Here is a 15437-nt window from a genome sequence, read left to right as displayed (position 1 = left end):
CGGCGGCACAGACGCCGTTTCCCTCACGCCGACCTTCTAGCCGCTGCCTCTCTGTGGTTGGGCGCTTTGCTGTCTAGGCGCAGATCGAGGGGGCGCTCCGGTGAGGCCGTCTCTATGGTAGAACGGCGCGGTGCAGGTCGGGCCGCTGCCGGAAGGGGTGGGTCACATGACCCCGCGCAGCGCGGCGGAGGCTGCTCGGCGCGGTGTGTTCGCGGCCTAGCGGCGCCTCGGGCCTTCTAGCCCGACCTCCGGCGGCCTAGCGGCTTCCCCCCGCGCCATCCCAGGCCTGCGCCTCTCGGAGGGGCCGCGGCGGCGCTCCGGACGCGGCTCCTGACCTGCAGCGAGGGACGGTGAGCGACACGGGGCCGCGGCGGCCGGAAGGGGGTGGGAAGGTGGCGGTGGTGCCTCGGCCGCTCGCTGAGAGGAGGCTCCTCTGGGGCCGGGACGGGCTCGGTCCGCCGCGCCGCGTTCCCATTCTTCGGACCGCGGTAGCTCCTCGGCGGGAAGGCTGCGGGGCCTGGCGTCGGAGTGGGGAGCGAGAGCGGCCTCGGGGAGGCGCTCGCGGGGCGGCGGCGGGGCCCTTCGTTTCTCCTCCCGCCCAGGAGGCGAGCGGGCCCTTCCGTCCCGCGCGGCCGCTGCGGGACCGCCGGCACGGCCCGGCGGAAGGCGAGAGGAGGCGAGGCCTCGCGCCCCTCGACCAAGAGGGAGTGAGCCTCCGGCCCGCTCCCGGCCGCGCCGGCCTGCTGGGGCTGTATACTCGTCGGTGCCGCTTCGTGCGAGGAAGCGCTTTTCGGTAGCGTCGTGGCACGGAGGTTAACGTCCTGAGCGCGGTCCGTGGCGGTCATCTCACAGCACGTGTTAGCCTGTGCTCGAGACAATCGGGCTGAGCCCCGTGAGTACCACCTGTGTTGCGCGGATAGGCACGTTTTTTCCTCATAATGTCTTTTTTTTCTTAATGGGATAAGACCTTTTCCTACCTGAAGGAAAATAGTTTGGTAGTTTTGTGCGTGTTTGTTTCTTTTTTTTTTTTTTAGTTATTAAAATACAGACTAGTGACGTCCTGAACAGAACTAGTTTTTTTTTCTTTTTTTTTTTTTTTAATGACAACAGATCTTACGTGGCCTTGCAGGAAATAGAATCTTAAACTTGTGTCATTTTTGGTCTGTTCTCCTTAAGATGACTGCATACGAATCTTTATTTTTATTTATTTGTGTAGTAGCAAGGCGTTGCTTCTAGTATTGCATCAGCATTTACCGAAGGTGGCCCAGAGCAGCTTGAGTAGGGAAGCACTGGCCGGTTTCTTACTTCTCCTGTGGAGGAGTTGCACTGCACACCGTGCTTCACGTTTCTCACTTCTTGTCCCTTGGCGTTCACTTACATTTAGCAATGTCGCGGCCTTGTTTGTCTTTTGGGAAGAGTCAATAGCAAAGTTAAGATGGAAGGCCATTTATTTTACTGATAAGAGCTTAATATGAACACAGAATTAAAAACAAAGTCCAAGACGTTAAAATTCTGATGATGTGATTAGTAGGGCTTTGGGTAGGGAACTTTCAGACTGAGGCTTAGTTTCAGGTAAGCAAGTTGCTTTTTTAATTGGTACTTTGCAGTAATTTGGGTTGCAGCTTACTGATGGCAGTGATCTTTCTAGATCATCTCCAGATAGCAGGCTTGAGCAAGTACTAGTGTAGTCTGTTTGGAAACAAATCTCCTTAGAAAAATGTCTATATTTGTTTTCTCTCTTGACATGCCTGTTACGTTTTCCACTAATGCCTCACTTAGCCTCAAGGTAATTTTGGAGAAAACTGTAAGGCTTTATAAAAAAGTGCTGGGCATCATCATTTAAAGGATCTAATAGCTTGAAGGAAAAGAGCCTTTATTTTTAGGGACCTACTTACCTTTCTGAGCTGCAGTAATATAGGCAGTATCTCCAATGAGTGACAAACTGTTTAAGATTATTTTTATTTTGGGGTTATTTTTATAATGGAGCAGCTTTAAGGTCCATGCACCATGTGGAGACTAATGTTAAAAGCCTGTGTGGTAGTAGTGGCTTTAGTAGGCTGGTTTATTGTGTATCTTTTCTCCAGTTGCTTTTGAAAATGTTTGTGCTGCTCAGCTGCACCTGCCGTGGCACAAACTGTGTGAAATATTTTGTCATAAAATTACATGCAGGCAGCAATGCGGAGTAAACAGTAGAAAAAAGAATGTGTAGGAATATTACAGTGAAACATTGGGATCAAATGCCTCAGTGACTCAGGGTGTTAGTAAGTAGCATGGTGTTACGCAATAAGCATGAATTTTGTCAGGGCTCCCTTAATCATCTAAAAGTTAAGATTTTAATCAAAGCTAGACTTCATTTAAATTTCTTTAAACGTGCTTTGTGCTTATTGTGCCCTTATTTGAGGGACTAGCCTGTGCAACATCTTGGTATGACTTGATGTTAAGATTTTTTTTTTACTCGTGATGCAGAAGGATTGTATTAGGAAGTGTTGAAAACAATTTATAATCAGACAAACTGAAATCAAGCTGGATCAGCTGTGCTATTGCTGCCATTATGGTACTGTATATGTTCTTAAAATGCATTAGTTTTGTTTATCCGTTAAGAGTTCAGGGTTTCTGTGGTTGATTTTAACTTTGTTTAGTTGGTAGTTGAACAGTAAATATTATAAGTGTCTTTTTCATGGGGAACAACTTCTGAAAATGATTAAAATGTTTTGCAGGTTTTTCAATGAAAGTTATGATGTGTTAACTCAATTATAAATGCTAAGGAGATGAACTGTGTGCCGGGTAGAATGAAGATGCTGCTGAGCAGGTGGTACAACTGCCACTTCCAAATACAGTAGTTGCCAGTGTCTTTTGATAAACTTGCAATCAGCATATGACATCTCTCCTCATCCCCTTACCAGAAGAATAGAGGAAACAAGAAATATGTTAAAAGAATGCTATAATATTTTTTAAAAAATCATGTTTGCAGTGCTGTCTTCTCATGTTTGCTCTCCTCTTACTGGGAAATTTAGGAATTAAAGATAATGCATGGGACAGCAATGCCTGAATGATAGTGACTCTCATTTCATAGTACCTCTGAGTTTTGTGTGGCCCCAAAGAGGAGCCCAGCATACCCTCAATCCCCTTCCCTGGACGCTCATTTCGTTGCGGGTGTCAGAGCAGGCCTGCAGCTGGCCAGTAGAGCTCAGGCCTAGTGGGCAGAACACTCAGAATTAATAAGTCTCAGGGTTTTTACCAAACCTTCGGGCCGTGAGGGTGTTTTTGCACTCTGTGAATTTCAGAAGGTTGGTGCAGTGGGGTGTGGTCAACATTTGGTTCCAGCAGGACTTAGTAACTGGAAAAGCACTGAATGAAAGCAGCTGAACTTCTTCGAGACCAAAGCTGAACCTGGAGCATTATCGTTGTGCTTGTGTAGTGCTTGTCTTAGTTAAGATATCAGGCAGGATTTGATCTGGGTCTGCTTAGAGAAAGCGTAGGTGTTTTGCTAGCCGTGGCATTGTTGATACGCAGTTTATAAAAATTGTCGAAGTGTAATAGAGTGTGCTGCTACATTACTTTGTTAATTCAGATCAGGAGTGTGCAATTTGAACAAGACTCGCAGTCGTCCTCACTTGGGAAGGTTTTTTTTCATATCAGCTTATACTGTAGTAGTGAATAAACTGGATTCTTTCCATATGAAAACATACTCAGAACTTAGAGTTTCACCTGCAGATTTTTGGACCTCCCAAAGTGTAGTGGGAGCTTTGGGGTCTCAGCTCCATCTGACTTAGCAGACCTATTCCTCTTGTAGTGCCCTTCTTGCTGTGTAGATGTAGCCTAAACTGACTATGTTTAGAGTCTGACACAGGTCCGTCATCCTGGGTGATGATGATTTCAGAATTTTTAATAGTATTGGACTAGATAATCACTGTTCTTACAGCTGCATCTTTGTGGCCACTGCTAAATTCATACAAATTAATGTCTCCCTTAAAGTGCTGCTGCTTCTTGATAGTTGCTTTATACACCTGACTTTATATGAGTTCATACTTCTGTAAGTCAAATAAGATTTTAAGGATTCCAAGACTTCAATTCCTTACTTGAGCATTTTAATATTTTAGGGGAAATTTGAAGATCACCGCAGAAAGAATACCGGACAGTGGTCACTGCACTGTACCTGTGGGGTTTAGGACAGTCTCCAGAGAAATTAAAGGTACTGAGATTTCTACCAGTGTTCTCCCTGTATCTAGCTTAGAGTCTCATTCCATGTTCAAGCCATGGCTTGCAGTTGCTTATGAATGCAAGTCCTCTCTAGGTGCTGGAAGAGAATATGTAGCTCTTGTGTGCCAGCTATTTACAGCAAAAATGTGCTTCTCGATTCCCTTCATTGCAGCTTTTTGGCTGCTGCAAGAATTAGGATATGTCTTATTCTCTCATCAGGATTCCTTAAGTCTTCAGTGAGCAGTTTAGATCTTGGTTCCCATTGAGTCACAAAGTTTTCATGATGGAATCTGAACCAAGCTGTTTTATCTGCTGGTTTCACATTAGTAGTTACATACAATAGCAGGAGAGGGACCAAGGTTTTCTCTGTGTTTGATCTTCAGTGTCCCAGACAGCAGAGGTGCTTGCAGTGAATCATGCAAGATTTAAGTCAGCAGCAAAGCAGCTTGCTAGCTGTTGTCAAAATAACTGTACAGATATTGAGAAAAAGGATTGCTTCAAGTAATGTGTTGTTGAAACCCTGCAGACAATTGTATGTTTCACATCCATCTCACCAGAAGACTGAAAGACTAAATTTGATCTCTGCTTGTTGCGTTGTTACGTTTTTTGCAGTAATAATTACTTGACTGCTAACATCTTGCTTTTTGATTTCAATAAAAACTTGAAGAAAAAGCCCTCTGCCTGTGTGCATGTGATGTTCATTAAGCTCAGTATATTTCAGCATTTTTTTAATTCAAATAACTGTCTCACTTCTTAGTCCCTAGGCTTTTTTATGCTTCCCTAAAATGGTGTCTTAAATAAAGTGCTTATTAGAGCAAGAAGAGGGACTGCACCTACTGGCAGCTTGGAAAATTCCCAGTTATTTTTGTTTGTTTAACAGTCCTCTCATTTATGTCCTGTGGACCTCAAATTGTGTAACTCTACTGTAGCCACTTTGGGACGTCAGACCCACAAGACAATTGCTCTCCTGTCCCAAAGCTGCTTTGAATTTTTGCCTAGTTGCCTACCAGTTGAAACATAGATAAAAGGACTGAGAGCCTTGAAGATCCTAATTTCCTGTCTTTCCTGGGACACTTGACTGATTTTGTTGTGTTTTTGTTGTTGTTGAAACAGCATGGAGTAGTGATACAAAGATGGATAATGTGGGAATCCTAGCCCCTCCCATACCATCCAAGCTTCACACTGTAGTGGAGTGTCTGCTAATGTTTAGACTCTTCAGTCCATAAACAACATTCTTCCAAATAAAATGATTTGGCAGTATGGCTTTGTTGCTTTTCACTTGAAAAAATCAAGAATGACAGGTGATAGTTATCTAAGTGTATCCATTACAGAGAACAAAAAGGCTTTCTGTTTTTTTACATCGTGTGAAATAGTCGGTATTGAACCGGTGGAGGAGGAAAGCTTGCGTTTGCTATCTTATTTCTTCTGTCAAAGGAGTGTTTAACTTTTCTCCTGGTGAGATGTGGATGTATGCTCTTTGGGGCCAATTAATGAATGCAGTTATCGCGAACTTCTTGTGACTGATGCAAGTATGTCTTCTTGTGAACTACCTCTAGGGTCACGTATGCGCTCTTATACTCAAATCATTTCCGGGGTCCCAAAGGTATTGCCAAGTACATCTAGGTTTCTCTTTCGTCCTCTTCAGTAGGCTGTATGCACTTGTCCCTCACAGCCGTTTCTAGACTCTTTGGGAATGAACTTCTGCTACAGGATTATCTTCTTGAGCTCTTTTGAGTGCATCTGCTATTATGGTAAAGTACTGTTACTTGCTCTTAGTTATGCTATTGCTCTTGCACGTGTGTGGAAGTCACATCTGTATCCAGCAAACTCATCTCATGGTTTGTGTTCAGCGATAGGAAAGCAGGTATGCATCATCCCATCTATAGGTCTGTTTTAGTTACCAGAATTTTATTCATTGTTCTTGTTCTCAAGGTCTTCTGTCATGGTTTTAATTTGCATTTGCCTGTTTGGAAAACAAACTGCACTGCAGCCTACAGTACTGCTCAGTCTTTTGGGAAACACGGATGTGTACATGGGAAGCTGGCTGAGCTCGTTACCTGCTACTCTTCGTAACTTGTATCTGTATAATCCAGGACATTTGAAGTTTCAGTGCTTCCTCAGCATAGTATGGTTGTACTTGTGTGCTCATGAGAAGATATAGGCATGACAAGTTACTGCTGAGTAATTTAGTGTGTTTTAACAAGCACAGCAACAAAGATTTAAGCTGTGTGACCAATTGTGTGTGTTGGTAACCAATGCTCCATTTGGTCTTAAGAAGTGAGAGCCAAGATGTAACTGTGTAAGGTTGCTGGGAAAATACTGGAAGTAAGAGCATTAGCTTTGTTAAGAGCGATCTTGAGTCTTATTGGGTGGTGTCTGTCGGAGGGTCAGTAATATCTGCACAACAATAACTATCTGAGAAGATAAATGATGTTAAAAGTTCTATTCTCTATGGTAGCACATTGACCCTCAGCTCCCAGGCTATCCTCCAAGATGAACTCTAGAAGGTCTGTGAGCTGGGAAGTTAAAAATAGACCAGAGGACCCTCTTCCAAGTGTTTAACTGTCTCCATTCTGGAGCCTGGGGTTTTCCCCAGCGTCTGTGTTATTATCTACATTTCCTGTTGGTGATGTACATAAGGATTCCCCAGTTCTTTCTCTGAAATTGTTCTATGGTTGTATTGTGTGTGATTGCTTCTTGTTCTGGAGAACTACTTGCCTTATTGAAGAAAGTATTCCAAGCTTGCTTCTTGCTTCCTCATTGTGGCCTTCCAATACTTGAAGGGAGCGTATAAACAGGAGGGGGATCAATTGTTTGTGAGGGTGGATAGCGATAGGACAAGGGGGAATGGTTTTAAGCTGAGACAGCTTCGTTTTAAAGAAACAGCATGCATGCTGTTAAATGCTGTTTAGTTCCCATTCTTTGTAAAACATTGGTATGAAGAGGCATATAATGGTTCTGTTTTGTTCAGTGCTGTTTTTCATTGGTAAGGAATACTTGTATTACAGAGGAAACTTGCCTCTTTTCCCCAGCTGATCGTTAAAAATAGTTTTAATTTGTAGGTGATTGTCCATATAAAGCTTTAAAGTCATTAGATGCAGATCATTTGCATTGCCTTTGTAATATATCTTCGGGAACTGACTAATACAGTTTTCCTTTTCTATCCTTTTGACAGATTGCTTCTGTAAGAATGTCTTTCCCACCTCATCTGAATCGCCCTCCAATGGGAATCCCAACTCTTCCCCCTGGGATTCCACCTCCACAGTTTCCTGGCTTTCCTCCACCTGTGCCTCCTGGTAAGTTGTTAGTGTATGAAACTGTTGCAGAAAGAAATTCCTTTTTGTTATAAGCTGTTATTTTCCCAAAGTTACTGTGTTTAACTATACTTCAGTAACACTGATTCACCTGCATTGCAATTGAGTTTCTAGTTTGCTCACACAGCCGGTCAGGTGCACAAACTCTGGTCTGCCATTGTCTGCTTACTTTTGACCAGAAATGAAACTGTAAGACACAGTACTAGTTTTACTGTCCTTTTGTTTAAGTCTGAAGCTAGATTGTCATTTTTGTTAGGTATTTTAAGAGTCACTTCTTTGGCAGTATACAGGTTTTGATTCCTTTCAAATAAGCCATTGTAATAGCTTTTAGAAACACTTCTCTACACCAAATATGCACAGTGTGAAAATACAGGAATAACTTTAAGAGAAGCTTCACTTTCTTACGTTGTTTTGTCTATTTTTTATAAGTCCATCTCAGAAATGTCATCTCTTTACATTTCTTTACAGTCTCTTTTTACATCTTGCTAACTTAGTTGTATTGCTCATTCCTTGTAGTCTTCCCAAAACTAATTCTGTTTTTTTTTTCTTTCTTCATCTTTAAGGTCAGCTTTTTCTTTTTTTGTTTGTGTGTTGCGACTTTAATTTATGGATTAAAAACCTTTTTTTTTTTCCCTGTATGTTGCCAGTATAGATAACAGTGTCTGGAGTCTGGACAGGGAGAGGAAGAGAGGAATACTTCAGAGAATTATCCATTTAAAATTCATAACACAAGGGCTGCAGAAAATAATTTCTGCCTGTTTAGTGTTGAGCTGTGTTGTGCACGAGTGTTTTGTAGACAATAAAGGCTTTCAAAAACCAGATGGCTGAATTCAGAAATGGTTCATGCACAATCGTTCATCATGCTAGGCCTTACTAATTGGTTGGTTCTTTTTTTAATTCCTTTTATATCCATGAGATTCTGTTTTCTGCTTAAGGTGGAGTTCTTGATTAGTCAACATCCTGCCATCAAAAACTTCAGGCTAGATTTTAAGAGTGTACCTCTTTATTAGTTTTGATTTATGTAGTCTTGTATGAAGAAAACAGGTGCTTTTTGAAATAGCTTTCTGAAAAATATTTTACGTTTGTTCTAAACACCCGCTTCTTAGCGTATATGACAAAGATCTTTTTGTGCATTCACTATTTGACTTTTTATAAAAATTGTCTTGTTTTCAGTACTAATAATCCAAATAGATTGTAATCGGCGGAGTCTGGTTTTAGGAGGGAGCTTAATTTTTCTCTTTGCAGTAGAAGTATGACTTGCTTACCTATTGAGTTAACATTTTCTGACCCTTAAAAGATATGGGTTTAATTTCTCAGCCTAAATGTATGAAGAGAATAGAAAATGCAGCAGTGACCTTTTGGAAGTCTACTCTAAAGTTGTTCCGTGTGTGAAATTACAATTAAAATATTTTTAGCTGGGTGTTCAGCAAAAAAAAAATCTTATTATCCAACCTATAAAAGAAATCTGCTAGAACAGTGTGCTTGTAGAAGAATGATGGTGGGAAAAGTGTTTTGCTTTGCTTAAGAAGATAACTGTTAGAAATAAAACTAGCATTTCCATCTTTAAATGTGAAAGACTCGAAAGGGAGGTGATTTAATATCTCTTGTCTTCTGTGAAAATCAGATATAATTAAGATACAAAACTCAAATATCTTTTCATATGTAAGAAATGTTCTATTAGGTCACATCAGCAGTCTGTATGGCCTGATATTTTGTCTGAGCTGTGGGAATAGATGATGTTATCTGGGTGTATACGTGCACCTATCTGCTTTCCATGTCTTACACGGAAGTTTCCACAACTAATATATTAAGGATGTTAGAGTGTGATCTTTTGCATTTCTTTTATCTGGTTCTGGACTTAACCATTCATGAGCATTTTTATGCTTTTTGAACATGTTGATACTGTTTCAACTGTCACCTCTTGTGCCAAATTCCGGAAGTTCATTACCAGTTGTGTAAAAGCGCTACTTCCTTATTCTGAATTCTGATGTGAAAATTTGGCAAATGGCATTTTCTGGACTTGTTCAACATGTTCCACGCAAGCATTCGCATTTGGAGTGTCTCAGAGTGTAAATTCTTTCCTTGCCAAGAAGCTGCTTCAAAACTCGAGTCATGCAGTTGCTCTTCTCTGATTGTGCATGCTCTTCTTGCATTGCAGATGGAGTCTGTAGGCACTAGTCAGGACACAGGTACACCGAATTCTTACGGAGCAGCAAAATAATGCCCATGGACTTGACCATCAGTATGTTTACTGATGGTACCCAGCATCTTATTAGATTTTATTGGGTTCTGCTGAGCATTGGTCACATCATTCTGTCACAGCTGCGCTACCAGTCTCTGTCCTGGGGTGGTTCTTCTAGTCTGAGAGATGATGTGGTGCATTAAAACTGAGAGCAGGTTCTCTGAAGAGTTTGGAGAGTTATAGATGAATTTAAATGAAGGAACTGAGGAAGAAAGGAATGAGTGATGGAAGAAATAGATGATGGAATCTAAGAAATAAAAGGTGGCTGAGCAGAAAGGTGCAGAGGGTGAAATGAAGTGTTGTTTTGGGATTAAGTACTAGAACAACTAGGGAACCAGTGCAGGAACAGTATGTTGCAGAAATTTGCTTGGGTTTTCATGATCATAGCAGTAAGAGAGAGAGAAAGGAATCAGAAGATGAAGATGTTTGTGTAGAATGAAAGATCTTGGATCCCCAGAGTGTTTTCCTGAAGAATGTGAAATTAACTTCATTGTTCTTGAGCCTTAATGTCTGACTGACAAAATGCTTTATCTCTCCTATAGCAGTTAGTATGTAAAGGTAAACAGCCTTTACTGTGACCAGATATTAGTTAACTTGATGGTACTTAAAGCCATCAGTTAGTATTGTAGTGGGTAGAAGGATATTACATTTAATTTCACACTATTTAATAGTTTTGTTAATTAAAATTTAAAGACTTAAAATCAATAATGAGGTAGCATGCTTCGGGATTGTTTTTTTTTTTAATGGAGCCTTTATTATGCTATGTCATAAATAATAAAGAATGCCAGCAGGTCTCATGCTTTTGGACCTCAGCCCTAAACAGTATGAAGGATTGTGTTATTGGAACTGAGCAAGTCAGGAATTAAATTACCATCGATGGGACTTGGGATTGTTTTTGTCTCTAGAATTCTTAGCCTCATTCATCTTCTAGAGCAACACTGTGGTTTGAATGTGCTTCTAAAATAAGCTTGTTTGTGAAGAACAAAGTCAAAATGAGAATGTGTTAAAAGTGATCAGGACACGTGTTATGCTAGTGTGTGCAGACTGTGCTTGAGTGCTTAAGGAATTGCTGGTAATTGATATGCTAAAATGCTTATGTCACCAAAATTGCTGTCTGGTTTAGTAATCATGGCTGCAAGCAATTCATTCATAGTCATCAGTAATCTTGACAGATTAATACTATATCTTCTTTTTCTCAGGGACCCCCATGATTCCTGTACCAATGGGCATTATGGCTCCTGCTCCAACTGTAAGTATTACATTGGGGATGAGTTTCATGCATGGTAGATTTCAACAGTATTTTCGTCTTCTGAACTATTTCATTAAAATTTCCTTCCTGCTGAAGGAAATGTTTAGTCTTTATTTCAGTTATTATGGTAATTAAAGTATAAAAGTTATTTATTAACATGAAGGTGAATTAGCATTTTTGTGATTTTGCATAAGTGAAATCTCCCCAAAATACTGATATTTTTTTTTGATAGCTTACATTATCTGTTAGAGAAAGATATGCTCATGGCAACCATTGTGATTAACACAGAAGTGCTGGAACAAATTCATTATTCACTGTCCTGATAAAATTATTAAAGCTGACACATTTAGAAGAGGTTTTGAGAGGAGGTACTTAGTGCATGTCTGATCTTAACTTCTTAAGTGGAAGGAGAGGTGCAGCAAAATGGAACAAATGTTCATGTCTGTCTCTGTACAGTTCATTTTACTAATAGTTGCTCCTTAACTGAAAGCAAATGGCTATGAGCTGTGTACTGAGCAACTAAACAAGTAATGTTTATTCGCTATGAAAGCTTTTAAGACCTGTCATATGTCCACTGAAGCCTTTTGAGATTTGAGTCAGAGTTACTATTGTTTGCAGCTTTGTTTTCTTTTTTTTAAGCATCTAGCACGCTGTTAGGTGCAGCGCTTCAACTTCTAGTGACTCATATGTCCCAAATAAGTAATTTGTAAAACAAATGATGTGTAATATTACTGTATGCTCACATCGAGACCTTCCAGTAGCCATGTTCAGGTACACCTTTTTTCTGTCTGTCTGTATCAGAAAAGGTATTCTCTTGGTGCTGTATGAAGTATTAAAACGTGAAGTGTTTGTTTACCTGCTCTATAAGTTTAACCAAGGTTCATATAAAAAATTAATTTTTAAATTCATGTCTATCCTATTTTGTCTTGAAAATTTAAATACAGAGGGAAAAAAAACAACAGCAGTGCTTTATTTTATGTTCTTTCATCCTCTTTCTAGGTATTAGTTCCTACCACAGTGTCTATGGTTGGAAAACACTTAGGAGTGAGGAAAGATCACCCTGGCTTAAAGAACAAAGAAAATGATGAAAACAGCGGTCCCACTACCACCGTTTTTGTAGGCAACATTTCTGAGAAGGCCTCAGACATGCTCATACGGCAGCTTCTAGCAGTAAGTGCAGTGGGCTGCTTGTTAACATTCATCCCTGGCTAATACATAAAGTTGTGATCTCCCAAGTAGTGGAACTGAAACTGAAAGCAGAGTTGGTCGTACTCACTGGAATAGCAGTTCGGTTGGTTTGACGTTATAGTCAGTAAATAAGGGAAGAGTAAACTTTTTTTAGCTGTATATGTCAGTGAACTTAGACATGGCTTGTTTTCAGTAGTGCTAATTTTTTTCACTTTTCATCTTTGTGTGCAACAAGTGTTAACATTTTCTTAACGTTTCAAGCAAAATAATACTTAAATATTATTTCTCTTTAATGCAGAAATGTGGCTTGGTTTTGAGTTGGAAGAGAGTACAAGGAGCATCTGGAAAACTTCAAGGTAATGTTCATGTTTTTCAAAATCTCTGATCAAAGTAATGTTTTTATTACCTGGCTGATTTTCAAATATTTGACACAGTTATTTTAATAGTTAATGTTTTAAGATATTGAATACAATACTTAAATGTTAAATGCTTCCTGATAGAGAGTGAGTATTTTCTGTTCTTATCAACACAGAGAAAAAACAAAATTGAGGAAGATTAAATGCAAAACTATATTTGGGGGACAAATGTTGTTCACCTTTCTCTTCTGAGATTAAGTCAAGTGTTTATAGGCCATCTCTGACAGAGAGCTACCAGCCTGGACTTAACTTCCAAGGGAGTGGATTTGCAGCACTGTTAGTAGTCATTTCCGTTACTGTGTATTATCCTTAACTGCCAAGGAGGTTTTCCTGACCTAAAATCTTTCATCCTTCCCTATCCCCAGATTGTACTGATTAATTTTTTTTTTCCTATAATTTTTGTCCACTGGATGTATGAAACAGTTATGATTATTCTTCACTGCTAATGTTTTCTTATATTCTCTAAGTTTTTTATTATAATTTAATATTATTATAATTGTTTTCTCATCTTTCTCGTATATAATTCTTTAATTCTCTCACAGTGTTTTTTTGCTTGCAACTTTCTGTAACTGTTGTGAAGAGTCTTGTTTGAAATAGTCCTCTAGGTTAACATTGTACTGTTGATTGACGTCTCTGATCTTCGGACAGTTGCAAATCTGAGACGTGTCTTTCTATAAGGCTACATTTATTAGCTAAGATCATTTTAAATTCTTTACAAACTATAGTATTGTGCATTGCTTTCACTTTATTCACTGGGCTATTCATTATATCAAAGGTTAATGAAGTTAATTATTAGTCTTGTTTCTGTGTTGCATTTTATGTAGAGAAGTACCTATGTTCAAATTTTGATTCAAAACATAATATTTGTTTAAAGCTAATTATCTGAAGAGTTTTAACATGTTTGCTTCTCATTTTAATCATCCATTTCAGCCTTTGGATTTTGTGAATACAAAGAACCAGAATCCACACTACGGGCACTGAGACTGCTCCATGACCTCCAGATAGGAGAGAAGAAGCTACTAGTCAAAGTTGATGCAAAGACAAAGGCTCAGCTAGATGAATGGAAAGCAAAGAAAAAGGCCTCTAATGGGGTGCGTATATAATGTATGACTTGCGTTATTTTGGCAGGAGGGCAATGTAATATGCTTTTTACATCAGATTGTGTGTTGGTCTTCTAGTTTCTTTTCTTGTCTCTGCCACTAATACACTTTAGGATTTTGCCAGAATGAAATTAATGAGTCTGAAGATGCAATGAAAGGAAATGAAGTGGAAGCTCTTAATTCACAAGTACTCTTGAAAATTTTTACCATGTTTACTACAAATGTTTGAATTAACCCACTTACAGCTACTTAAGATTTATTACCCTTTTTATGTTAACTTACACAGTGTTGTAGATTAACACAAACAGAGTTATGTGTGAGTTAGCTTTGTTTAACTTTTACCGTCATAGAATCACAAAATATCCTAAGATAGAAGGGACCCATGAGAATCGAGTCCAACTCCTGACTCTGCACAGAGCAGCCTAAGACTTAAGTTAGATATCTACAAGCATTGTCCAAATGCTTATTTGAGGGTGACGACCTTGGAGTCATGAACACTTGCCTTGGGAGGCTGTTCCAGTGCCTTTTTCACCTTCTCAGTGAAAAAATTTTTTCATTTCCTAAGACCCAGTCTGAATTTTGCTTGTTGCAGCTTTAAGCCATTCTCTGGTGTCCTGTCACCAATGCACAAGTGAGCACCTCCCTCTATGCTCCCCCTCGTGAGGAAAATATAGACAGCAATGAGGTCATCTGTTAAGCTCCTGTAAGTTGAACAAACCAAGTGTCTTCAGTTGAGCCTCCTTGATGATGTCCTCTAATCATTCCACCACATTTGTTGCCTTCCTTTGGACACTTTATACTGTTTTTCAAATAACTTATGTACAGTAGCCCAAAAGTACGCACAGTACTAAAGGTTGGGCTGCACCAATGCTGATTAAAGTGGGACAGTCCCTGCCTTTGAACAGCTAGCTGTGCTGTGCCTGATGCACCCCAGGGTATGGTTAGCTCCTTTGGCTGCCAGGGCACATTGTTCATCACAACTGAAGCTTAATCTGTTCGTACTTAAATACAACTGAATCTGCGGAATGAATTAAAAATTAATTCTGAAGTTCAGCTCTACCTTATGATTCTGCTGCTTCAGTTTTGTTTAGAAATTCTTAAGTTTATCAACTCTAAAACTGTTACTTTGTCAGAATTTGCAAACTAACTGCCTTTTCTTTCCCCTTGATTGACAATCTTCTGGAACAAATTAATGAAAAGGAAAGAAGTACATAATTCAGTAGATGATGCAGGTATCAGGCAGTGGGCAGTCATCTGTCAAGTTTGTGTGTTAAAATTAATTTTATTTATTAGCTAAAATCATGCATCTTGTGTCACAAGTTGTTGAGCTTGCCCCGTAACTGTCTTAAAGTACCATAGGTGCTTTAAGATATTCAGTATTTAAAACAGTTATTTCCTATAAAATGAAAGTGAATAGGCTCTTGTTCAGGAAACTATTAATCACACTAGCAAATCAATTTTTAGAAGATTTAGGTTTGCTAATGAAGGTATGTAAAGTAAATTGCAAACACAAGTACTTTTATTTCCTTTTAATGAGTTACTTTCTTTTTTTGGTGAGAACTAGAGGCATAGTCATTACTTGAAACACTTGATGCTTTTGACTATGTACCTAGTGCATAGTAATAAATACATTAGTTCAGTAAAGCAGACTACTAACTTCATGAGTTTTGAATGAAGTAATACCTTACATGTGAACTTAGATATAGGTTTGTTTGCCCTTTTCCATTT

At 39.6% G+C, this 15437-nt stretch overlaps 1 protein-coding gene across 3 annotated transcripts in view; it reads left to right on the top strand.

Annotated features, from left to right (window-relative positions):
• RBM25 (RNA binding motif protein 25) overlaps positions 177-15437 on the top strand; it is a 34278-nt gene continuing 19017 nt past the window's right edge. Inside the window, exons 1-7 of one of the 3 annotated variants that reach the window (XM_021401538.1) lie at positions 177-350; positions 4101-4192; positions 7376-7496; positions 10956-11005; positions 12005-12175; positions 12492-12549; positions 13540-13700. In XM_021401538.1, coding sequence (XP_021257213.1) covers positions 7391-7496; positions 10956-11005; positions 12005-12175; positions 12492-12549; positions 13540-13700 — 546 coding nt within the window. In that variant the 5' untranslated portion in view covers positions 177-350; positions 4101-4192; positions 7376-7390. The remainder of the gene's footprint in view (positions 351-4100; positions 4193-7375; positions 7497-10955; positions 11006-12004; positions 12176-12491; positions 12550-13539; positions 13701-15437) is intronic. The other 2 variants (XM_021401537.1, XM_021401539.1) reach the window with 2 other exon arrangements.

This window comes from Numida meleagris, chromosome 6, assembly GCF_002078875.1.
Source record: "Numida meleagris isolate 19003 breed g44 Domestic line chromosome 6, NumMel1.0, whole genome shotgun sequence".
NCBI classification, from domain to species: domain Eukaryota; kingdom Metazoa; phylum Chordata; class Aves; order Galliformes; family Numididae; genus Numida; species Numida meleagris.
The sequence above is the reverse complement of the archived record's forward strand: the minus strand, read 5'-3'. Positions and strand labels throughout refer to the sequence as shown.